General features: G+C 40.4%; 1 protein-coding gene across 1 annotated transcript; it reads left to right on the forward strand.

Annotated features, from left to right (window-relative positions):
- Positions 1-83: 83 nt before the first annotated feature.
- Positions 84-27,010, forward strand: gtpbp6 (GTP binding protein 6 (putative)). The gene is made up of 10 exons (XM_020517229.2): positions 84-941; positions 6,183-6,320; positions 12,182-12,252; positions 13,906-14,036; positions 15,059-15,129; positions 18,819-18,977; positions 19,822-20,030; positions 22,305-22,453; positions 26,051-26,203; positions 26,405-27,010. Exons 1-10 carry the CDS (start codon positions 482-484, stop codon positions 26,526-26,528), a joined length of 1,665 nt encoding a protein of 554 aa, XP_020372818.1. The 5' UTR covers positions 84-481; the 3' UTR covers positions 26,529-27,010.
- Positions 27,011-27,085: the final 75 nt, after the last annotated feature.

A 27,085-nucleotide genomic window follows, 5' to 3' on the forward strand; every position in this document is an offset into this window, starting at 1 on the left:
CTTCATGGATCGAGCCATAACTTTAAAAAAGAAAATTCAATTTTCTTTTAGAAATATGGTGTGTTACAGCCTTACCATTCCGTCGAGGAAACCAAAATGAGGAGAACTTAATGGACGGTTTTAGTTTTTGAAATGATGAGGAGCGATAAGTTGCTTTGTTGAAGTCTTCAATCGGAGTTGGAGTTATACGTAACTGAAAGGGGTATAATTAAATGCATAAATATTGAAAGTGTCCATATGGGAAGCTTTATAAGGATCAAGACCCTGCAGCCACATTTTCTGGGTATCCAAGATCTATTTTAGTCACTGTTCGTACAGTATTTATTATTGTTAATGCAAGATGGGACAACAAACTGAGTAAGGAGATGTGCACGCGTAAGGAAAGTGTCACGTGAATGTGTTCCTTAACTTTCCGATTAACGGTTTGTCTGGAAGTGATACACCTCCAGCATCTGATTTGTGTGCTTTGAGGGTTACGGCTATGGAGTTATTGAGGAATATCTCGAAAATGTTTTTACTGCGTGCCCTGAAAAGATTACCGCCTCGGAAAAGCTGTTTCTCAGTAGCAGGTACACAGATACCAAGATTATTGTGTTTTCGTCCAAAGCTGCCTCTGAAGAGTAGAAACGTTTCTAATAATTTCGAGAAAAATAATTCTCATGGAAATATATCAAGCCATGGCTTTCGGTATTTTACCACAAACAAATGTTATTCAAATAATAGAAAAAGTATCAACAGCAGAAAGCCTTCAAGAAATGGAAAACAAAGTGTGGAGGATGATGAGATCACATCAGACGATGAACATGAATACGAATTAGCAGATGCTGAATTAGAAGAGATATTTAAAGAACGACTATATCCTGTTCCTGAAGGAGGTCATAGGGTATTTATTGTGCATCCAAATGTAAAATGGGGAAAAAAGAAACCGCATCTCACAACAGGTAAATTTATTAGTAACTAATGTAAACTACATTTCAGTATTTTATGTAGGAACTGTATCATAATGGCATGTTAGTAGTTAAGTAATGCAGAATCCTGGATGATGACTTAGTGATTTGAGTTCAAATCACATCATAACTGGTGAATTTAGATTATTTTAATTAAATAAACAGTAGCAATGATGATGACCATGTAACCAGCAGGTTACTTATGACATAAACATCCATCTGATTCTGCTATCTTTACTAATCTGACTTAGTTTAAGACAGACTCAAATGAAGTAAGAGCCAAAGTAGACTATTCACCCCTCAGACTTGGTTCACTACTCAATAAGGTCATGTCTCTTCTGTTTGTATTTCAGACTACACCTACGCACCTATCTCCACAACCCTTGATTCCCCTGCCTAAAAAAAACCTATCCACTCAAATAAAAGCAAAATAATGTAGATGTTGGAAGTCTGAAATGAAAACAAAAAAAATCAGTAGGCCTGTTAGTATCTGTGGAGAGAGAAACAGAGTTAGCATTTCAGGTCAGATCTGACATCAAAGTCATTGACGTAAATTGTAAGCAGTGTCTTGTGGATGCATAAGCCATTCATTAGCACACCTATTGCATACACAGAGCTTCACAGCGGCTGTATGGCCGCACAGTTCAGAGGCAATGTTGTTTGTCACATCCTGTTCCCCTTTATCCAAAGCACATATTATTCCTCCAAAGAACTCCAGTAAATTGGTTAAACATGATTTCTGTTTGAAACAGTGCTGATTCTACCTGATTACCTTGCATTTTTCTAAATGCACAGCTATAATCTCTTTTAATGATCAATTCTATCACCTTTCCCATGACAGACATTTATTTACTTTTGTTTCCTGTTTTCTATCTCTCCCCATCTTGAATAGAGGAATTATATTTGCTACTTTCCAGCCTTTCCTGAATCTCGGGAATTTTGGAAAATTAACATTGGCACATCTGCTACCTCATTAGCAACCTCTGTAAAGACCTTAAGGTGAAGTCCATCTTGTCAGCCAACAGCTCCATCAGTTCCGCCATCTGCAAGTCTCTCGCATTTCCCGCAACTCATCCCTCATACCCCCTCCCCGCAATAATAACCAAAACAGAATCCCCTTCTGCCTCACGTACCACCCCACCAACCTCCGGATCCAACGCATCATCCTCCGACACTTCCGCCATCTGCAATCTGACCCCACTACCAAAGACATTTTTCCCTCCCCACCCTTATCTGCTTTCCAGAGGGACCATTCTCTCCATGACTACCTTGTCCGCTCCACACTCCCCACCACCCCCGGCACTTCTCCCTGCAACCACAGGAAGTGCTACACCTGCCCCTACACCTCGCCCCTCACCCCCATCCCAGGCTCTAAAAAGACCTTCCACATCAAACAGATGTTCACCTGCACATCTGCTAATGTGGTATACTGTATCTGCTGTTCCAGTTGTGGCCTCCTCTCCATCGGGGAAACCAAGCGGAGGCTTGGGGACCACTTTGCGGAACACCTACACTTGGTTTGCACCAAACTGCACCTCCCAGTCGCGAACCATTTCAACTCCCCCTCCCACTCCCACACCTTGGATGACATGTCCATCCTGGGCCTCCTGCAGTGCCACAACGATGCCACTCAAAGGTTGCAGGAACAGCATCTCATATTTCGCTCGGGAACCCTGCAGCCCAATGGTATCAATGTGGACTTCACAAGCTTCAAAATCTCCCCTCCCCCGACCGCATCCCAAAACTAGCCCAGCTCGTACCCGCCTCCCTAACCTGTCCTCCCACCTATCCACTCCTCCCACCTCAAGCCCCACCCCCATCTCCTACCTACTAGCCTCATCCCGCCTCCGTGACCTGTCCGTCCTCCCTGGACCAACCTATCCCCTCCCTAACTCCCCACCTACACTCACCTTTACTGGCTCCAGCCCCGCCTCCTTGACCTGTCTGTCTCCTCTCCACCTATCTTCTCCTCTATCCACCTTCTATCCGCCTCTCCCTTTCTGCCTATTTATTTCAGAATCCCCTTCCCCTCCCCCATTTCTGAAGAAGGGTCTAGACCCAAAACATCAGCTTTCCTGCTCCTCTGATGCTGCTTGGCCTGCTGTGTTCATCCAGCTCTCTACACCTTGTTGCTTAGTACTTGTAATATCACTAAATTCCAACCTCCCTTCTACCTCCTTTTTTATAACAATTGCTTGAATAATTTTTATATCCTCTAAGGGAAGACAGACAAAATATTTGTTCATTTCACCCACTATTTGCACCCCATTCTCTATAGAGGACCAATCTTACTTATTCTTTTCCTTTTTAAATACCTGTAGAAAATCTTGCTATCTGTTTTTACATTTCTGTCTACCTTCTTATACTCCAATTTCATTCTCCTGATTAACCTTTTAGCCAATCTCTGCAATTCTTTATATTCTGACCAATCTTCTGATCTGCAACTCATCTTTGTACATTTTTATATGCCTTTTCCTTAATTTTGAAGCCTTCCTTAATTTCTTTAGTTAGCCACAGATGGTAGGCCCTTCCTTTTAGAATTTTTCTTTATAGTAGGAATATACTTAATTCTGAATATTCTCAAACTTCCCCTTAACTGTATTGATTTATCCCCGAGCATAGTGTGTCAGTCCACTTCAACAAGCTCAGCGTTTGTGCCCATGTTTATGTTTATGATATTAATCTTGGATTCAATATTTTCCTTTTCAAACTGCGGTTACTGTTAGGGAGCCTGTCGATCACTCCCACTAGTGACTTCTTTCCTCTGCTATTTCTTATCTCCACCTAAATTGATTCTACCTCCTGATCTCCTGAACCAATGTCATTTCTACTATTGCACCAGTTTCAGTCATTGATTAACAGTATTATTGCTGTATCTTTTCCTAGCTACTTATTTTTACTGACTGTCATATAACCCTCAATTCAATTCATGTCATCCTGAAGCTATGTCTCTATAATGGCTCTAAGAATTGTATTTATTTACTTCAATGTGTACAATCAATTTGTTTACTTTGTTATGAGTACTGAGTGCATTCAGATGTAGAGCATTTAGTTTTGTCTTTTTGTCACTTTTATAACGTATAGTCTTGATTGTTGATGTATTCCTAGGTTTTCTCCGCCCTGCCCCTTCAAATCATTCTCTGACCCTCATTTCTTTTATTACTATTTTTCCTCTCTAACTTTGTCCCTTCTCTTTGATGTGTCTCCTCTTTCCACATTTGATCCCTTACCCCATTATTTAGTTGGCAAAAACATAGTTCAGGTAATATCCCAATGGTACAGCCCCTGCTATCCTCAGTGCTGATGCCAGTGACCCCTGAACTGGAATCCACTTCTCCATATACACTATTAAAGACATATTTAGGGCAGCTGTCAGCCTTTGTGAGGAAAAGGTGGCTCAGGCTATTCATTCTTACTTGACTGTTATAACATTTCAGCCTAGTATCATTCTAGTAAATGATTTTTCTGCACCTTCTCCAGTCTTTCTGTATCTGATCTATAATATGCAGACTAGAATGATTCACAATACTCCAGATAACTAAGTTTCTATCCAGGTTTAACATAACATCTCATCCCATAAATTCTATGCCTATGGAAATTCGTCCTGTGCTTTGCTTTTTCAATTGCCTTATTAAACTGTGTAGCTCCTTTAATTGATTCAAATATTTATACCTCCAGATCTATCTACCTCCATATTCCTAAACACATATTTTCCAAACAGTACTTGGCCTCATTAATTTTTTTACAAAAATTAAATATCCAAGTCTTATCTGCAGATTTTTAAAAAATGTTTATGGAGTGTGTGCTAGGCTAGCATTTATTGCCCAGATGGCACTTAAGAGTCAACCACGTTTCTGTGGGGCTGAAGTCATTTGTAGGCCAGACCAGGTAAGTAAGGATAACAGATTCTCATCTTAGAGGACATCTGTGTAAAAAAATCTTTCTGGTTCACTGACAACAGTAGTTACGTGATTGTCATTAGGCTATCTTTTCATTCCATATTTTTATTTCACCATCAGACATCTTCAGTGGTTCCAATTATAATTTATCATGTTTATTTCTATGTTTAAACTAGCTACTGAATTTTAAGGTAAATAACAAAAATAAATTAAGAAAATGACGACAAATTCTTATCAAGTAGAAACTTTACCCATACAATTACAATTGATGGTGGAATGAAATAAAGTTCATGTACCATCTAGTGTGAGGAAGAGTGGAAGGAAGTGAAAGTTGGTAACAAAGAAAGACTATTTTCACGAGAGTTGCGAAGGTAAAGAATGTTATAGGACTTTGCAATTTCAACAGATAAATCACGCTAGACTGTTTTTAATGGTGACAGAATAATGACTGGGCATAAGTTTTAAGAAAATCACAAAAGAATTGAAGAGAATATTAGAAAATTTTTCCGTGCACAGAAAAACGTTTAAATATGGAAGTTACTTTTGACAACAAACTGGCTTTGGAGCAGAGTACATTGTTCATTCATTATTTAAGAAGAAATTGGTACTTGTTTTAAATAAAGAAATAATAAAGAAGTACAGGCAATGAGCAAGGGTGTGGTCTTAACTGTGTAGCTCAAGCAGAGAGAAAAATTGGCATAAACATGTTAGGCCAAATGGACTGTAACATTCCATGAGTTTGTGCTCCAGTGCACAAAATACAGAATTAGTGTCTAATAGTGTTTGTGTTATTGCACACATGCATCAATCAACACTGACTTATCATGTAATTGCCTACTGAAATTCCTTCTTTCTTCAAAACTGTAGACTTTCTTTCCCCTTGCTGTTTGTCAAATATACTCTCTATTAATTATACTTTTGAAAATCTTTTTAATATTGCTGGTGGTGTGCAATATAGATTGGCATTTGAAATATGGAATTAAAACAGAAAATGATAGAAGTACTCAACAGTGTCTAAATGAAAACCAAAGTTAGCATTTCAAGTCTGTGACCTCTCATTAAAATGTTAACAGTTCCTCCCTCCACACATGCTGCCTTTTCCGCTGAGCATTCTAAACATCATCTGCTTTTTTATTTCTGATTTCCAACATCTACAGCGTTTTTTTATTGATTGACATTTTCACTGTTTACTCGTATTTTAATAAAAAAGGATTGTGATTCAGCATTTGCCCACTGGCATCTCCTGGCAGTGCTTTAATATAGCAGGCCAATTGCTACAGCATTGTTCACTGTATATTCACCGCTGTCTTAATTCTGCCCTTTCTTTCTTCACAAGGTGAACTTCAGATGGATGAAGCAGTTGCTCTTGTGAACACCCTGCCCAACTGGCACGTTGTTGATAAGGTTATTCTTTCTACAAAAACTCCAGACAGCAAATTCATTTTTGGCAAAGGCAATTTTCAATTGCTTACAGGTGACTCGATTGACTTTCTTAATAATAAAGTGTTGAACTTATATACACAAGATTCTAAATAACATCTTGAAAAGTATCATTTAAAACAGCAATCTAATGTAGTTTTATTTACAGTTTGCAGTAGCTAAGAAATTTTTTTTTAAATTCGTTTTGTGCAATGTGGGTATCGCTGACTGGCCAGTACTTATTACTTGTCCCTGTTTGAAAAGATGGTGATGAGCTGCCTCTTGAACCGCTGCAGTCCTCCTGCTGTAGGTTGACCCACAATGCCATTAGGGAGGGAATTTCAGGATTCTGATGCAGCACCAGTGAAGGAACAGTGATACATTTCCAAGTCTGGATGGTGAGTGGCTTAGAGGAGAACTTGAAGTTGGTGGTGTTCCCATATGTCTGCTGCCCTTGTCCTTCTAGATGGAAGTGGTCGACGTTTGGAAGGTGCTGCCTGAAGATCTTTGGTGAATTTCTGCAGTACATCTTGTAGACATTACACATTGCTGCTATTCAACGTTGGTGATGGAGGGAGTGGATGCTTGTGGATGTAGTCCCAATCAAGTGGATGGCTTTGTCCTGGATGGTGTCAAGCTTCTTGAGTGTTTTTAGGGCTGCACTCATCCAGGCAAGTGAGGAGTATTCCATTCACGCTCCTGACTTGTGCCTTGCAAATGGTGGACAGGCTTTGAGGAGTCAGGAGGTGAGTTACTCACCGCAGTGTTCCTAACCTCTGACCTGTTCTTGTAGCCACTGTGTTTATGTGGTAAGTCCAATTGAGTTTCTGGTCATCAGTAACCCACAGGACATTGATAGTGGGCATTCAGTGATGGTAACACCATTGAATGTCAAGGGGCGGTGGTTAGATTGTCTCCTACTGTTGATGGTCATTGCTTGGCATCTGTATGGTGTAAATGTTACTTGCCACTTGTCAGCCAAAGCCTGGATATTGTCCAGATCTTGTTGCATTTGCACATGGACTACTTCAGTATCTGAAGACTCACAAATAGTGCTGAACGTCATGCAATCATTGGCGAACATCTCCACTTCTGACCTTATGATGGAGGGAAGGTCATTGATGAATCAGCAGAAGATGGTTGGGCCTAGAACACTACCCTGAGGAATTCCTGCAGAGATGTCCTGGATCTGAGATGATTGACCTCTACCAAACACAACTATCTTCCTCTGTGTCAGGTATGACTCTAACCACAGCAGAGTTTGCCCCCGATACCCATTGATTCCAGTTTCGCTAGGGCTCCTTGATGTCACTCTCACCTCACCTCTTTGTCCATGTTTGAACCAAGGCTGTAATGAGGTCAGGAGCTGAGTGGTCCTGGCAGAACCCAAACTGGGTGTCACTGAACAGGTTATTGCTGAGCAGGTGCTACTTGCTAGCACTGTTGATAACACCCTCCATCACTTTACCAATGATCAAGAGTAGACTGTTACAGCCGTAATTGACTGGGTTGGATTTGTCCTGCTTTTCATGTATAGGACATACCTGGGCAATTTTTCACATTGCTGGGTAGATGCCAATTTTGTAACTCTCCTGGAACAGCTTGGCTAGGGGAGCGGCAAGTTCTGAAGCACAAGTCTTCAGTAATATTGCCGGAATGTTGTCAGAGCCCATTGCCTTTGCAGTATCCTGTGTCTCCAACTGTTTCTTGATATCACGTAGAGTGAATTGAATTGGCTGAAAACTGGTATCTGAAATGCTGGGGACCACTGGAGGAGGCCAAGATGGATCATCCACTCGGCACTTCTGGCTGAAGATTGCTGCAAAAGCTTCAGCCTTATCTTTTGTACTGATGCAAATTGATCATTGAGGATGGGGATATTTGTGGAGCTTCCTCCTCCAATGGGTTGTCTAATCAACCACCGTCATTTATGACTGGATGTGGCAGGACTGCAGAGCTTAGATCTGAACAATTGGTTGTGGGATCACTTAGTGCTGTCTATCATTTGCAGCTTATGCTGTTTAGCATTCAAGTAGTCCTCTTCGGTGGCTTCACCAGGTTGAAACCTCATCTTCAGGTATGCCTGATGTGGTTCCTGGCATGCCCTCCTGCACTCTCCATTGAACCAGGGTTAATCCCCTGGTTTGGTAATGGTTGAGTGGGGGATATGCCGGGCCATGAGATTACAGACTTCGCTGGAGTACAATTCTGCTGTTGATGGCCCACAGCGCCTCATGGATGTTCAGTCTTGAGTTGCTAGATCTGTTCGAAGTCTATCGCATTTAGCATGGTGATAGTGCTACACAACACGACGATTTTCTCAATGTGAAGGCAGGACTTCATCTCCACAAAGACTGTGCAGTGGTTACTGTTACCGATACTGTCATTGCCAGCTGCAGATGCATCTATCCAGTTGGTAAGGATGAGGTCAAGTATGTTTTTCCCTCATGTTGGTTCCCTCACCACGTGCCACAGACCCAGTCTAGCAGCTATGTCCTTTAGGACATGACCAGCTTGATCTTGAAGTCCCCACCCAGAGTACATTTTGCGTCCTTGCCATCCTCATTGCTTCTTCTAAGTGTTATTCAACAAGAAGGATTACCAATTCATCAATTGAGGGAGGAGAGTGTGTGGTAATCAGCAGGAGGTTTCCTTGCCCATGTTTGACCTGAAGCCACAAAACTTCATGGAGTCTGGAGTCCATGTTGAGGACTCCCAGGGCAACTCCCTCTCAACTGTATACCACTGTGCCACCACTTCTGCCGGGTGTATCCTGTGAGACAAGACATATCTAGGGATGTGATGGTGGTGTCCAGGACATTGTCTGTAAGGTATGATTCTGTGAGTATGACAGTGTCAGGCTGTTGCTTGACTAGTCTGTGAGACAGCTCCCCCAATTTTGGCAGTAGCCCCCAGATGTTAGTAAGGAGGACCTTGCAGGGTCGACATTACTGAAACCCCCACTATCGACATCCTGCGGGCTATCATTGACCAGAAACTCAACTGGACTTGCCACATAAGCACAGTGGCTGCAAGAGAAGGGTCGACAGGGCTATTTCTGCCGTTGTCTTTTCCCATGCTTATGTCCATGCCAGGTGATCTGTCCAGTTCCATTTCTTTGAGACTTTACAGTGATTGGTAAAATTGAATGGCTTGCTAGGCCATTTCAGAGGGCAATTGAGAGTGAACCACATTGCTATGGGTCTGGAATCATGTGCAGGCCAGACCAGGTGAGAATGGCCGGTGAAGGGCATTATTGAACCAGATAGGTTTTTCTGACAATTGGCAATGATTTCATGGTCATCAGTAGATTCTTAATTCTAGGTTTTTTATTGAATTCAAATTCCACCATCTGCTGTGGCGGCATTCAAACCTGGCTCCCCAGAACATTAGCTAAGTTTCTGGATTAATAGTCTGGCGATAATACCACTAGGCCATCTCCTTCCCTTCATCCATTGTGTCTTATTCCACAATAAAAAAGTTTATTTCAGCCAATCCGATTAACTCCATATGATATCAATAAACATTTCTAGGCACTGGATGTGCCTATGGCTAAGGCTATGGTCCCTGACAGCATTTTAGCAATAGTACTGAAGATTTGTGCTGCAGAGCTTACTGCTCCCCTAGCCAAACTCTCTGCTGATTGGAGCCATACCTGGCACATGGATAGATGGTTGTGGTCGTTGGAGGTCAGTCCTTTCAGCTCCAGGACATCTCTGCAGGAATTCCTCATGGAAGTGTCCTAGGCCCAACCATGATCAGCTGCTGAATCAGTGACCTTCCGTCCATCAAAGGTCTGAAGTGGAAATGTTTGTTGATGAATACATAATGTTCAGCACCTTTCATGACTCCTCTGATACAGAAGCAGTCCCTGTTTGAATACAACAAGACCTGGACAATATCCAAGCTTGGACTGAGAAGTAGCAAGTAACAGTCGCATGGGCAATGACCATCTACAATAAGAGACAATCTAACCATTGTCCCTTTACGTTCAATATTGTTACCATCACTGAATCCCCCACTATCGACATCCTGCGGGCTATCATTGACCAGAAACTCAACTGGACTTGCCACATAAGCACAGTGGCTACAGGAGAAGGTCAGAGGCTAGGAATAGTTCAGTGAATAACTCACCTCCTGACTCCTCAAAGCCCATCCATCAACTACAAGGCAGAAATCAGGAATGTGATGGCTAGATGGGTATAGCTCCAACAGCACTCAAGAAGCGAGACACCATCCAGGACAAAGCAGCCAACTTGATTGGCACAACATCCACAATCATCCACTCCCTCCACCGTTGATGCTCACTTGCAGCAGTGTGTACTATCTACAACATGCACTGCAGAAATTCACCAAAGATCCTTAGACAAAACCTTCCAAACCCACAACCACTTGCACCAAGGAGGATCTAGAAGGACAAGGGCAGCAGATACATGGGAACACCCTCCAAGCAACTCACCCTCCTGACTTGGAAATATATTGCCGTTCCTCCACTATTGTTGGGTCAAAATCCTAGAAGTCTCTCTCATATGGTATTGTGGGTTAACCAACAGCACGTGGGTTGCAGTGGTTCAAGAAGGTAGCTCATCACCACCACCTCAAGGGCAATTATGGACAGGCAATAAATGCTGGCCAGCCAGCAATGCCAACATCCCACAAGTTTAATAAAAAAAAATTTAGACACAGTGAATTAGGAAAAAATATGTTTTATGATGTCTCTAATTTTGTCATAAACAATGTTCCAATACATCTTAAGTACAATATAGGCTGTGGATACAGTTAAATACATTGGAAAGAATGTACAATTATTTGATAAAAATATTTTTGCGATGCTTTGTTACAGTAAAAAAAAGTAAGTGACATCTTTCATTATGTTACAAAGGTGATGTTGACGCCCCCGCTCTGATAACTAAAACTGAAACACCCAGAGAAACTCGCCTCACCTCGTAATCTGTTAAAGGAAGTGTGAAAAGTGGTATAACCTGCCTGTCACACCCCCATCTGATATAAAGGAGTGGTTAAATGAAAGAAATCCCTTATACTCACTTTATAATCAACAAGTAACAATTTATTCATCCACGTCTAACCGTAAACAAATTAACAGAGCTACTAACAAACCAAACAATTCCCTCCTAAAGACTAACTATTCCTAAATAAACAATATTCTAATGATCTGCTGTTCCAATAAATATAAGTCCCACTTATATAAACCAAAGTAATAAGAAAAATAATTTAAAACTTATCCTGGCTGTAATTTTGAGACATTAAATCTTCCAGAATATTCCGCGCCCTCTCCACTGATCCTCAGTTGGAAATACATTTTTCCATTGAATACTTGTCAGGAATATTAACAAAGAGTGCCACTGTCCCTTTCGATGATGGTTTTCTGAGAGCATTTAGAATTCTATGAGAGCCAGAGATTCTTTCTTTTATAGCTGAGAGCTCTTCTCTTGGCAGATGACAGTTGACTCTCAATGATTTTCAGATGCCCTCTTCTTTTATACCCTTGATGACCTATTTCTTACAATAGGATTGGTCCTGGTTGTCAAAATCATTAGATTTAAATTCAATTGGGTTTTGATAACTACAGCCTGGTCTAAATTAATTGGCTAAATTCAAAAACCTGTTGTCTTGGTAAAAATGCTGTTTTGCCTACTAATAGTATAGCCTTTTCATACAATGTTTCAATTTCAAGAACTCTCTGTACATCAGCTGCCTGCAGACATTTTTTTAATCTCCAAGCTAAAAAAGACATCATCTTTTAAAGGGACCACATACTCTTTTCCACACCCCCAATCATTTTACAAATATCAAATACTGTACCCGACTTCGCAACATGGCTTCATTATGTTCCAAATGGTTGCAGAAACTTAAGTGTTAACATATAGTAATTATCATAATGCTACTGTTTTACAGAAAAATTAAAAGGGCTGCCACAAGTTACTGCAGTGTTTATGAATGTTGAGCGACTGTCTGCATCATCAGAGGTAAAGAACTTTCAGCCAAGCAGAATATCATATAATAACTAATCATAACGTGTTGAATTATATATAATTGACAGTAATTTCATCATATGATTACATTGCAAACCACAGAACTGATGCTTACATCATTCACACAGTATCCTCAAGTGGCAGAGATTTGAAAATGCTTTAAGCTACTCCCTGTTTCCTCTTAATTTGTCTTTTCCTGCATAGTTTTGGGGTTATTATACCAGGAAGAGTTACGTCAAACAAAAAAAATGGCATAACTTTAACTTGATCAAGATACTTAACAAAATAATATGTTACTTAACTACTACTCATCAACTATTCCAAAATAGCAGCATCCCTTAAACACTATTTTCCCTGGAGCGTCGGAGGCTGCAGGGTGACCTTATAGAGGTTTATAAAATCATGAGGGGCGTGGATAGGGTGATTAGACAAAATTTCTCCCCTGGGGTGGGGGAGTCGAAAACTAGAGGGCAGGTTTAAAGTGAGAGGGGAAAGATTTAAAAGGGACCTAAGGGGCAACTTTTTCACACAGAGGGTGGTGTGTATATGGAATGAGCTGCCAGATGAAGTGGTGGCGGCTACAATTCCAACATTTAAAAGTCATCTGAATGGGTCTATGATAGGAAGGGTTTAGAGGCATATGGGCCAAATGCTGGAAAATGGGACTAGATTTATTTTGGATATCTAGTCAACATGGACAAGTTGGATCAGAGGGTCTGTTTCCATGATGTACAGAGCTATGACTCTAAGTATATCAACCAAGAATCAATCAACAACATGTTTCAAATACATTATGCTCAGACAAAAGTATTAATATATTGCTGCTCCAAATCCAGGGGAAAATGAACAGCATGTTCTGGGGTGCAATACTGAATCATTAGACTGACCTAAATTGACATTTATGCTGACTTAACTTATCACTGCCCTGAAATAATTGGGATGCCATAGCTGGCCTTAAATTCAGATAGTGTCCCTGTTTCTGAACATTATCCAGCAATCCTTGGCCACTGACAGTTGAAAGCCTGCTACCATGTATAAAACACATGCTGGGAGTGTGATGAAATACTCTCCATTTGATGGGGGTCACATTCATCCAACAATAATCCAGAAGCTCAAAACCAATCAGGAGAAAGCAGCCCACTGGATTAATACCCATCCAGCAACCTAAGCATTCAAACCCTCCCCGTTAATGTATCATGGCAGCAGTGTTTACCATATACAAGGTGCAATGCAGCAACTTACTGAGGCTTTTTGATAGCACCCTCTAAATCCATAACCTTCACAACCTAGAAGAAGGACAGCACCAGCTGCAAGTTCCCCTCCAAGTCAGATACCATCATAATATATTGTCATTCCTTCCCTGGTTCAAAATTCTGCAATTGAATTCCTTCCTAACAACAGTGAGTGTACCTACACTGCGTGGACAACAGCAGTTAAACAAGGCAACTCGCTGCCACTTTCTTGAGAACAAATGGGGAGGGGAAATAACTGCAGGCCTACACTCCATAAATATTGTTCTAGTGTTGTAAAATCAGACAGTACTGATAGAGGCCGCATAGCCTGTTGTGCCTGTTTGGCATTTCATTGTGTTGATTTTAATCTGTATAAAGAGCAAATAAGTAAAATATTTCCTTTTAATTCTTTTAGAAAGTGTTGGAATCTGCCTGGGGTGTTAAAGTGTTCGATAGATACTCTGTCGTCCTTCACATCTTCCGTTTCAATGCCCGAACTAAAGAAGCTAAACTGCAGATAGCGTTGGCTGAGATTCCGTATTTGAGGTAAGGGGTCAATTTTCTACAACACTTCTAAAACTTTAACAGTATTGCATTGTTAATATCATGGGAGAGATTGCTGATAAAATTAATTATAACAAACTGTCCTCCTGACTTCGAGACATTAATATTAGAAAGATTTGCCGGCTCACTACTTCCATTTGAAGAATTAGAAGAAAGTTGAATTTACGTAGCTCGGTAGACTTAGAACCATACAGTATGGAAGAGGCCCTTCAGCCTGTCGAATCACTTCTGAATTTGCATACCAATGCACAGCACAATCTGAAAATTTGTATTCAGATTTTGGCTCTTACTCAGCTATCACAAGGGTGTGTTTCTAATTTTCTATTTCGGAAAATGTTTGGGCATGTTGTCAACTATTTGCTTTGCTTCCCATTGGATCTAAGAACAGGATTTAAGTTGAAAAGTCCTTACTTTCCTCCAGCACAGACATGCCTGTTCATCTCAATAACAATGCGTTCAATGTATAGTTGTAGATCGAAAGTCCTATTATATAACTTCAATTATGGAAAGAGCTGATGAATTAATCTTTTGCTTGCAATTAAAAATCATAGAATTATGGTAAGACCAGTTCAGTGTGGAAGTATGCTTCATAACCACTGCTGTGTCTCTCTGCCCTGATCCTGAATTCCATTCCCAAACCCAATGCCCTCATAATATTAACTAATTTATTTGAGTGTCTCAGTTGCCTGATTGTGCTTTACTGAAGCAATTTCATGTAAGAGATTCTATGCCAAAATACAGTAATGTGAAGTTGCATGGCATCCCCTTTTTTTAAAAAAGGGCATACTCTGCAACATGATATTACATTGGGTGTGGTGGAATACACTGATTTTTTTTTTAATTTTAATTTATCCTTTTAAATCACCATTTTTGTTCTTATAAATATCCTATTTTGGCTAAGTCTTGCAGCAGTATGTTCCACACCGGACTGGCAAAAATGTAACTACTTCTGGGAAGACTATAGTGTTATATAATTTGAATAATGTTTTGCCCTCATTTGGCAGGTCTCAGCTGAAAAATGAATTAGCTCACTTAGACCAACAAGGTGGTGGATCCAGGTACATAATGGGATCAGGTAATATTCCTACTGTATCATAAGTTTGCCATACAGGATTATTGACCATTATCATCGATCCAATCTCTTACGGTCTTGTGATGCTGCATTATGCGTTATTGCAATGTGGATGTGATGATTTTGCTTCACATAATATTTTAAGGAATAGTCTATACACAGCCGGAAGATGCTCAGTTTGGTCTGTGTTGCCTTTGATAAAGTAAGCAGTGTTGTAGGATAGCTCATCACCCTCTGAAAGGGAGCCATAAAAAGAAAAAGAAAAGTTTTATTATTTCGGAACTTGGGAGTGAAAGGGTTAAAGGGCTAGTCAACAATCCATAATTCTAATGTGCTTGACTTCTGTTTCTCTCACATATACTGCCTGTCCCTCTGAGTAATTCCAGCATTTTTATTTTAATCCTTATTTCTAGTATTTAGTTCCATTCTGGTGCATCTCTGTTTTTCCCCTTCTGCCTCATTATATTACGTCCTATATTCAAAGATCTCAATAAAAGTTACCCAATCTCATTACTATTGGTTGAATTCCAATGTTGTGAAATGCCTAGGAGTAGGTTGCTGTGCTAAAATTATTTATAGGTGGTTGTTGGTATTGATAGTTGCTCATCTATCACTTAATTCAAACTCCACATCCAGTGTTCTCACTTCAAAAAGGCCTGCAGTTCCAACCCTCCTTCCATGCCTGTGAATTGTATAGCTTGGCTTCAAGGTTTTTCTACAGCCTTAAGGCTCAAGTTGTGGATCTAATGGAATGCCTTCACTTTCCTGGATGGGTGCAGCTCCAACAACACTGAAAATGCTCAACACCATCCAGGACAAAGCACATTAACTCCCACATACCGTTAATGCACAGTGATGGCAATATTTACTGTCTTTGAGTTGCACTGCAGCAGTTCACCAAGGCTTCTTTGGCAGCATCTTCCAAACCTGTGGTCTCAAGACACAAGAACAGTAGACACATGGATACGTCACCAACTGCAAGTTCCCATCCAATAACCATATTCTAAACTTGCAACTGCAGAATCCTCGGATAATGCAGTAGTTACATTACTGAAAATTATCACATTTAAGCAAGACTGCATTGTTTGAAATGTATTCTCATCGAAACTCATGCAAATTTTGAAACATTCCTGGAACATCAAACAAGTACAGACTACAAATAAAGTTAATATAAAACACCAAAATAGACAAGAAAATATGCAAAAAAATTATTTTAATGTTTATAATGTTCATATACAAGATTGTTTGTTTATCTGGAAGTGGAAGGCTATCTGACTCATCTGCAGCTCTGGAAGCTGAAAGCTGAGGATCATCAGACTGCTCCTCTGCTGCTTCGGAGGTGGAGAGTTGACTATCCTTGTGGATTTTATTCAGCCTAAATTGAAGCAGGCAAAGCCAAAACAGGCTGAACAAATAGCAACTAGCCCAGGAGTGCTGAGCTTTGGCACATATTTATTCCTGTGCACTGCTGGGAGAGGGTAAGAATTGCATTATCACAAATCAGGTGCATGTTATTGGAATGCTAGGTTGTAAAGTGAAAACTGTGTTATGGTGAAACCATATTATTAATCGAACTACCCATACATATTGTCATCATTTCCTTCACTGTCACTAGGTCAAAATCCTGCAACTCCCTTCCTAACAACACCATGGGACTATCTACCAGATGGACTATGCCAATTCAAGAAAGCAGCTCATCACCATTTTCTTTCAGGGAAAACCAGGATGGCATCAAATGCTGGCTTTGCCAGTGACACTTGTGTCTCATGAACAAATAAACAATAAAGTTCTGGATTTGGGTCGAGAAACTGATTTAATTCAAACGGAAGAGGATGACTCCTTCAGCTAAAATCAATATTTGCAATGGAAACTTCTGGTTTAAATGTCAGAACAATTGTGGAGGAACAAATTAAATACTTTAAACATTGCTACCTTACACAAGGGCATTAGCTGAATGCTAATTCCAACATTGCCCAGATGTGAAACAGAATTCCTACAGTGCAGAAGGAGGTCATTCAGCCCATTAAGTGTGCACCAATCCTCCAAAGAGCATTCCACGCTATCCCCTTAACCCCACATTTACCACGGCTAACCCACCTAGCCCGCACATCCCTGGACACTATGGGCAATTTAGCATGGCCAATCTACCTAACCTGCACATCTTTTGGATTGTGGGAGGAAACCAGAGCACCCAGCAGAAATCCATGTAGACACAGGGAGAACCTGCAAACTTCACACAGACAATCACCCAAGGCTGGAATGAAACCTGGATCCCTGGCGCTCTGAGACAGCAGTGCTAATCACTGAGCCACTGTACCACCCTAGGATTATAAAAGGCAAAAAAAATTGATGCCATTGGTCAGTATTTAAGTTAGAACGCATCTGAGGAAACTAACTCTTTAATCTCCTTCATGTACAGGTCCTGAAATGAAAGTGAAAGCAGTCAATTTCAATTCAGTTTAGTAAGACTTGACACAGCTGATGATGAGCAGTGGTATCAAAGAATAAAAGCGTTCCATTGAACTCTGGCCTCTGTGCAATTTCCCTTGCCCTTGGTACTGTTGCGTCAATAATTGTGACACATAATACCTTCACAATTTCTGTTCAGAACACCTTTTCTTATATTCTTGTTGCACAGAAAATCCTTTGGAGATCAAGTTAGCCAATCTCTACTTCACTTATATTGGAACTGCCCAATTACAACGTGATTATCTACTCCCCATAGCCAATTCAGAGTTCGGGTTCTTTGACTTCCCAAACATACTCTTACCGGCTTGTAAATATCCCAATACCATACCAAATTCAACCATAGTAAAAGAAACATAATAGATTCCTACTCTGTTATTTTGTCTCCAACTATTCTGGGCCTCAGATTCTATTAAGATATTCATCTTTTATTTCTCACGCAGCAGCCTGTGGTCTTTTAGAATTCTGCAGAAAATTACCTTTTTACCCACTTATTTTCTTTCAAAACCTTTAAGGCAATGAAACACAACTGTAGTTTTCTATCATGTCACCTCTCAGCTGCTGATAATTGAGGTGTAGTCTACTAAATGTCAAAAATATTGTTTAGCATAAAATTTATCACAATTATTGAATACTTTAATTTACAATCAGTCAGTAATAGTGTTTGTATAGTTTTTGGTAATTAGCAAGGGATGTAGGGATTTCCCAGGGTTCTGAGAAGATGGATGAATAAGTTCTCCATGTCTCTCTCCCCAGACCTAATACACTGTCAATAGTCTATCAGGCCTGGCTCTAATTTTGGTAGCTTGTTCTTATTAATCAGACTTGTTGCAGTACTGTAGTGTAGATTAGACAATAAGTTGGGTGTCAAATATCTTCATACATTTAAACATTCCTTTCAATTTAGTACATTTTATAAGTTGGTTTTGGACCAAAAATTGTTCAGTGGCGATTTTTTTGTAGAATATATATTCAATTGTTGTAAACACTGACTTGGTTCACTGATGTCCTTCGGGGAAGAAAATCTGCCACCCTTTCCTGCTGTAGACTAGGTGTGACTTTGGACCCATAGTACTGTTGATTGACTCTTAACTGCCATTTGAAATGGCCAAACAAGCCATCATCCCTAAATGGGGATGGACAACAAATGTTGGCGTTTCTGAAAGAGTAGATTTTTTAAACAGTGACGATGCATTCACTTGTCTTAATCAAATTATTAATTTCAGGTGAGACCTTCATGGAAGTTCAACAACGCCTCCTTAAAGAAAGGGAATTGAAGATTAGAGGGGTGCTAGAAAAACTAAGGAAGAAACGACAGTTGCTGAGGACTAAGCGTAAGCGCAGAGAGTTCCCAGTTATTTCTGTCATGGGTTACACAAATTGTGGTGAGTTTCCATTCTGCATTTGTCAGGAAAAAGCTGCAATTAATATTGTTGTCCTTTGCTGAAAGGTTATTCACTGTTCATGAGAATTGCTTAAAAAGTGCAGAAAATCCAGGCAATATAGTTTCTTCTGCCTCTTGAATTTTCTTAGAAAGAAAAAAATCAGTATAAAATGGGAAAATATTGTTTCCGCTCATTTAAATCAATGAATGGAGATGAATGCATGCTTCTCCTTAGTTGTTACCGTAAATCTGAAAATAGTGATCATTCTCTTCATTACAACCCCCTGTAGACTATAGCACATTTTAATTATGCAGCGTCTATGCAAAAATGGTTTGGTTTCTCCTCAAGCACCGTTGTTGGAGTAAACACATTGTTAAATGCAGTGGGGCATCGTCTGAGTAAATTGGATCTATGTTCTACGGAGTTTAGAAGAATGAGAGGTGAGCTCATTGAAATGTTTAACATTATGAGGGGATTTGACGAAATGGAATTTAGAACAAGGGGTTATAGCCTCAAGGTAAGGAGTCGATCATCTGAGAGTGAGAGGAGGAAACGTTTCTTCACTCAGAAGTTTGTGAATCTTTGGAATTCTGTACCCCAGAAGGTTTTAGATACAGCATTTAAAACTACTTCAGCTTTCAGTATATTCATCGCTAAGGAAATCAAAGGATTATGGAAACGTGGTGAGAAAGTGGAGTTGATACTCAAGATCAAGTATAACTAGCAGAGTAGGTGTAAGGAACTTCCCCTATTTCTTAGGTTTGTTTAATTCACAAAAACGTATCTTCTTACCACAGAGTAATGGAACACTGAAATCTGCTGCATTTCGTATCTTTCCATTCAGGCAAAACGACCCTAATCAAAGCTCTGACTGGAGACTCAGGCCTTCACCCGAGAGATCAGTTGTTTGCTACCCTTGATGTTACCACCCATGCCGGCTTGATGCCAAGCCGCCTGATTGTTCTTTATGTCGATACAATTGGATTTCTTTCACAGCTTCCCCACAACCTAATTGAATCCTTCTCAGCAACTCTAGAGGATGTGGCCTATTCAGTAAGTCTTATTTTTGTTTTTCCCTGTATGCATGGCTTTTTATTTAAAAGCTACCAAACCCTGAACTCTTTACCACGTCTTCTGTTTTAACTCAGCAGATTATGTTATTTAGGAAAGTCCGTGGACAGGACTCAGCAAAATAGGATCCTGTGTTTGGATGTCTGATATATTCAAAACACATCCTTTGAATGACCAACAGCTGAGTACATATTTCGCTTTTATTAGCAGTATTTTATTAGCAGGCCATTAACGTTTCACAACTCCCTTATTTGCTGTCCTTTATCAGCATGTGTCATATGGAAATAAATTAAATGAGGCTCATCCATATTCTTACAAGGATTGAATTTCATTAAAAATTTAGAGTAAATTCAGCCCAGAGAAGGTGGGAGAACTTTTTATTTGTGCAGCACCTTATGTTGTCCATAGTGAATATATTTGGCAACACATTTTTTAAAAAACCTTCATTTATATAGCACCTTCCACAACTTTGGGTTGCTCTGAGGTACTATAAAGTGAACTAAGCACTTTTTCTCTATGAAGTGCTGTCACTGTTTTATTGCAGACAGTTCCAGGGCCCACAAACAACAATGGTTAATGGTTATTAAACTTCCACTTTTGGGATATTCATTTAGGGATAAATATTAACTCGGACACTGGGGATAATTCTCCTACTTTCCAAAGCAATAGTGCCATGCAATCTTTTATGGAAACACAGGGGGGCAGAAGGGGCCTTTGTTTCATATCTTACCCTAAGGATGTTGAACAGAGGGTCTGTACACCCTCCTGGATGAATGTAAAAACGTGTGTTCATTTGAAACCTACTTAAGATAAATTTTCACTTCCCTTTTGTTAATTTGGATGAAATTCTATTTTACAATAACCATGATTTCATAGCCATAGTTTGTTATTTATTACAATAGTATGGAGAAGCAGTGTTTAAGATGATCTGACACTTTACTTCCAAAACTTTGAGGTGTAAAGGACATTCTTAATATAGTCAGATAGCCATTTCTGCAGTGAAAGTGGGAGTTCCACATCAGGACAGTGCAAAACTCCCAATGTTGCAGACTCTTAGGAAATTGTCTGAAATTTTTAGAGTTGATTTGTAGCTCGGATTGTGAATGTTGTGGTTGGTTGGCTCGCCGAGCTGATTCGTTGTTCCGCAGATGTTTCATTACCCTGTTGGGTAACATCATCAGTGCAAACCAACCACAAAATTGCCTAAGAAATTGAAGATTCTGCTGAGCAATTTCCCTTCACGTGGAACCCTCTGAAAGTATCCATTTAAAACTAAAATTTCTGAAGGTTCTAATGCAGTTAAGTACCTCGTCTAACACCTGAGTAATATTAAACCAAAATACCAGGACCACCCCATCCAGGACCCATCATTTAACCAGACGTGCATGCATGTACACGCACACACACACACCCCTTCACGCCACCGCCTCCATTGGACCCAAACTCCACTTCTCTTTCCTCCTCTGGAACCCAACAACCCAATCTTGCCTGTCCCAACCTACCTTAATCTCTCCATCACTAAGCTGGCCCCTGTCCCACCTTGCTCCCTGCCTTCTACCCACCTGGCACCCGAACTTCATATTTGCCTTATTTACTTGGCTTTTCATATGAACTGTCATAGAGTCTGTCCGAAAAGTTGGACATTTCAATTATAGAATAATGACTGACTCCTGTGGAAATGGTGCATGTGATTTGTCTTCCCGCGACTATCCTGCACTGAGGTACCTGTCAGATTTAAAGTAAGGCACTGCATTTCTGAAGAAGCCCTGATCAGAATCTCATGTCAGGAATACAGAGCTCGCTCTTAACACAAAAAACAAGCAGAGTGGGAATCTGAATGTGATTGCCATTCCTCAGAAAATCCAGCCTGTTGTATTTGGTTGGTTAGAATATTACGTCTAATTTTGGAAGCCAACTTTATGATGGATCAGTGCCATGGAGAAGATACACAAGAGATTCAGCAAGTCATTAGTGATGAGATGCAAGATTAGAGAAGCTGAGAATCTCACTACAGCAGAGAAAGTTAAAAGTGAAATAACAGATGTATTCAAAATTATAAAACTTGAAAAGGAAAAGCTATTTCCATTGGCAGCTGAATCAGTGACAAAGCTAAATGGCCACTTATGCTGTAATATTTTGTGACTCTAGACCTCATGGCAATAAGCTTGACTGTGATTGTTACAGATAACAAATGAGAAATCAGCAGTTACATGAATTACATGGTTTATATGAACCCCCCTTTTTATCTGTATCCAGGATGTAATCGTTCATGTCAGAGACATCAGTCATCCTGAAAGCACGAACCAAAAAGTCAACGTTTTGAATGTTCTCCAGAATCTCCAACTCCCAAACCAACTCTTGGATTCCATTATTGAAGTCCACAATAAAATTGATCTCGTAGAAGGGTAAGAACATTCTAATGTTCACACACAACAAACAGCTGATATAATATGCATATGCCTGTGACCTCTACTACTTCCTTTTTTCCGTTAAGATTTTTATAAGAGTCCACATGGATTTTAATCCCAAATTGTAATGTCAAATTATGCATTTGTTTATATAAGGTTGTCAGATTTTATATTTCAATAGTTTGCCTATATTGTTTCAGAGATAGCAGGAACTGCAGATGCTGGAGAATCTGAGATAACAAGGTGTAGAGCTGGATGAACACAGCAGGCCAAGCAGCATCATTTTCTGAAGAAGGGTCTAGGCCCGAAACGTCAGCCTTCCTGCTCCTCTGATGCTGCTTGGCCTGCTGTGTTGATCCAGCTCTACACCTTGTTATCTCAGTTTGCCTATATTCTTGGTCACTGGCCTTCATGTGGTCATATAGCGTAGAAGGAGCAGGAAGAAACCCTAATGTAGCTCATCTCAGCAAAGGAAATATTGGCCTCAGCTCTGATCTCTCGAAGGAAAGGAAAAACTAGCTGAATCCTGATCCTCACTTGGCAGGGAGCAAACAGTTAATGCTTGGCAGATGAGGACACAACTGAGCTTGGTAGCAATAACTCTTGTTGTGAAGTAGAATGAAGCAAAGCGAGATAATGGACACAGACAATACACTATCTGACACGCTTAATGCTCTCTATGCTCGGTTTGAGCAGAATACCACTGGCATGGTGACGCCTGCTCTGACAGCCCCAGATACACCAGTTCCCTTTGTCATCACCACAGAAGTCAGATCGGTCTTCCTGGGAGTCAACCCAAGGAAAGCGACAGGCCCAATGGTGTCCCCAGCCAAGCACTCAGATCCTGTGCAAACCAACTGGCAGAGGTATTCACTGACATCTTCAACCTCTCCCTCCTACAAGCCAAAGTTCCCACCTGCTTCAAGGAGACAACCATCATCCCCCAATCTAAGAAAGCACATGCAGTGTGCCTTAATGGCTACCGCCCGGTGGCTTTGACCTCAATAATTGTGAAATGCTTCGAGAGGCTGGTCATGGCCCACATCAACGCCAGTCTCCAAGCCGGCCTCGATCCCCTACAATTTGCCTACCGATGTAACAGGTCCACAGCAGATGCCATATTCCTGGTGCTGCACTCATCCCTGGAACATCTGGACAACAAAAATACCTACATCAGACTCCTGCTCATTGACTACAGCTCTGCCTTCAACACCATTATCCCCTCCAGACTGATCTCAAAACCCATGACGGTCTCAGCTCCGCCCTCTGCAACTGGATCAGAAAGCTACCAGTGAAGATAGGTTCCTGCACCTCCTCCACAATAACACTCAACATTGGGGCCACCAAGGATGTGTCCTCAGCCCCCTACTGTATTCCCTATACACCCAGGACGATGTTGCCAAATTCCGAATGAATGTCATCTACAAGTTCACTGATGACACTACTGTTGTGGGATGGATATCTAACAACGACAAGTCAAAATACAAAAGGGAGATAGAGGGCTTGGTGACGTGGTGCAATGAAAACAATCTGTCTTTCAACGTCAGATAAACTAAAGAACTGATCATTGACTTCAGAAAGAAAGAAGGAGAACACGCCCTCATTTACATCAATGGAACTGAGGCTGAGGGGGTGGAGAGTGACAATAACAGACAATCTGTCCTGGACTTCCCACGTAGATGTGACAGTCAAGAAGGCACAACAACACCTCCTCTTCCTCAGGCGGCTCAGGAAATTTGCCATGTTCATAAGGTCCCTCACCAACTCCTACAGACACACCATTGAAAGCATACTGTCCGGGTGCGTAACAGCCTGGTATGAAAGCTGCTCTGCCCAGGATCATAACAAAGTACAGAAGGTTGTCTGCACAACCCAGACCATCACAGAGGCCAGACTTCCATCCACAGACTCCATTTAAATGACTTGATGCCACAGAAAGGCTGCTAAAATCATCAAAGACCTATCCCACCCCGGTAATGATCTCCTACAATCTCTTCCGTCAGGCAGAAGATACAAAAGCCTAAACACAAGCACATGCACGTTCAGGAACAGCTTCTTCCCAGCCGTTATTAGACTGATGAATGGACTCTCTAGCTTCAAATAATGCTGGATCTTGCTAACGTTGATTTTCGCCTAGTGCCACCCTGTGCAATGTAACTTGTATGTATCTGTCTGTCTTTTTGATCTGTACAACCATGCTTACAATGATCTGCCTGTACTGCTTGTAAACAAAACTTTTCACTGTACTTCAGTACGCATGACAATCATTCAATCAACAGACTTCCAACTCAGGTCCTGTGAAGATATTGGTTGAAGTACCATTGGTCCCACATGAGGAATTGTTCCCCATGTTTCTGATAATAGAAATTGGAGGTAAAATGGACTTGAGACAACAACAGTGTTTTGATGATGGTTTACGAATTAACAAGGTCCCAAAGCTATATTTCAAAATGTCAGGTAAACTGAAATATTCTGTTGCTGGGAATGGTAACCTAATTGTACTGGTATAGCAATCTGGAGACCATAAATTGAAACCCCATTATGGAAAATTGAGAATTAAATTCAATAAATCTGATCATTAATGATTTTGCAGCAATAAAAATAGCCTTGATTTCTGCAGGATTGTTATTGGGAACCTGCTGTTCCTGTTCTGGCCAAGCCTGCAAGTTGGCATTACATGGTTAACTCTTAATGAACTCAAGAAAATAACTACTGCCAGGATTCCAAGAATAAACAAGTGTTTATTAGTTGGAAACAGTGAGAAATAAAATATTAGTTGAAAGATTAAAAAAAAGATACCCTTCCCAAATTTCTTTTCCTCCAACAGGTAACTTGAAATATCTCTTCTCCATCTTTATCAACTCCTTCATTTTGTGAGTACAAGAATCTGACTTGCAATGGACCTAGAAAAGATGGATTATTTAGCCATTGGGGCAATTCAGTGGATTCAGGTTTTAAAAGAAAAGCCTTTCATAGAGTCATAAAGTCGTTCAGCCTGGAAACAGGCCCTTGGGTCCAACCAATTCATGCTGAACATAATCCCAAACTAAACTAGTCCCACCTGTCTGCTCCTGGCCAATATCCCTACAAACCTTTCCTATTCATGCATTTATCTAAATGTCTTTTAAACATTGTAAGTGCCCACATCCACCACTTCCTCAAGAAGTTCATTCCACATGTGAATGACCCACTGTGTTTAAAAATAAAATTGCCCCCATGTCTTTTTTAAGTCTCTCTCCTCTCACCTTAAAAATGTGCCCCTTGGTCCTGAAATCCTCCTCCCTACCATTAACCCTTATGATTTTATAAATCTCTATAAGGTCACCTCTCAACCTCCTACACTCCAGTGTAAGAAGTCCCAGCTTATCCAGCCTTTCCTTATAAGTCAAACCTTCCATACCTGGCAACATCCTGGCAAATCTCTTTTTGCCTTTATTCTGAGTCATCCTGCAGGAATATCAAGCCTGCTGTCTTCTCACCACTGACTCTTGGTGTTTATTCAATCAGTTCAAAGTTATTCTGTTAACCATCTTTCCCATTAACCTGTGATCAGACTCTATGTAAAGCTGATTTTTTTTCCCCCATTTATTAAAGATACCAACCCACAGACCCAAACACTGTTGCAGTTTCAGCGCTACATGGGCTTGGCATGGAAGAACTGAAAAAGAAAATCGAAGAGGCAGTTCTACAAGCAACAGGAAGACTGATCCGCACTATTCAAGTAGAATTGGCTGGGCCTCAACTGAGGTAAGAAAGAAATCTCAGTGCAAGTGCATGGCTTTAAAATATATCTGATGAAAATTAGTGCATTTGCAAGACCATTTTTAAACAGTTAGTGAAGGTTGTTTATTCAGGAGGATATGGAGAAATGGTCTCTGATGGGTTAATTCATGGGGAGGCTAATGGAAAGATGCTGACATACAACACTACTTCTTTTGATCATTTCAGCTGGTTGTATAAGGAAGCCACTGTGCAGGGAGTAGACGTTTTGCCAGAAGATGGTTTGGCTAATGTGAGAGTGATCATCAGCAGCTCCGCTTATGGGAAATACAAGAAGCTGTTCCAACCATGAGGGAAAAGAAATGAATTTCCAATGTAGAGAATTTTACCATTTTTCTCCACGAAAGAAGTTATTTGTGAATAGCATCTCTGATGTGCATCTCCAAAAGGATTCACTGCCAAAGAATTACTTTGAAGTGCAGAAATCATCATCCTGTAGGCAAACTTAAGTGGTTTGCACACAAACAAAGCCCCTGCAACAGGAATGAGATAAACAATGAGCCAGTTCTTTCAGTGGTTTCCCTTCCAGGAAGATTATTGACTATGATACTGGAAGAATTCCCCACTTTTTTCCATGGAATTTTTCATCAATGGGACAAACAGATAGGAACTCGGTTTGTCTCATTCCAAGGATGAAGCTTGTTTTTAAAATAAATTCAGAATGGAGTAGCATTATGGTGAAGTCAAAGAGATTGTGATGGTGTTGCACAACAGTACTGATATAACATCTCTAAAGTTTAAGTACTTAAATAAAGTAAAAGCTTAATAAAATGATATCCTTATGAAAGTGGTAAAGTCACAATTGATTGCATTAAGTGTAGTGAGCCAAGGTTCCAGCCACTGATCACC

This window comes from Rhincodon typus, chromosome 6 (genome assembly GCF_021869965.1).
Source record: "Rhincodon typus isolate 14 chromosome 6, sRhiTyp1.1, whole genome shotgun sequence".
Classification (NCBI taxonomy): Eukaryota; Metazoa; Chordata; class Chondrichthyes; order Orectolobiformes; family Rhincodontidae; genus Rhincodon; species Rhincodon typus.

Bases quoted from the DNA above. Each gene is read 5' to 3' on its own strand.
- gtpbp6 (XM_020517229.2), top strand. From the start codon at position 482: ATGGAGTTATTGAGGAATATCTCGAAAATGTTTTTACTGCGTGCCCTG. The intron at 12,253-13,905 runs GTAAAGAACTTT...TAATTCTTTTAG, and splicing joins GACTGTCTGCATCATCAGAG to AAAGTGTTGGAATCTGCCTG. The intron at 15,130-18,818 runs GTAATATTCCTA...TATTAATTTCAG, and splicing joins CAGGTACATAATGGGATCAG to GTGAGACCTTCATGGAAGTT.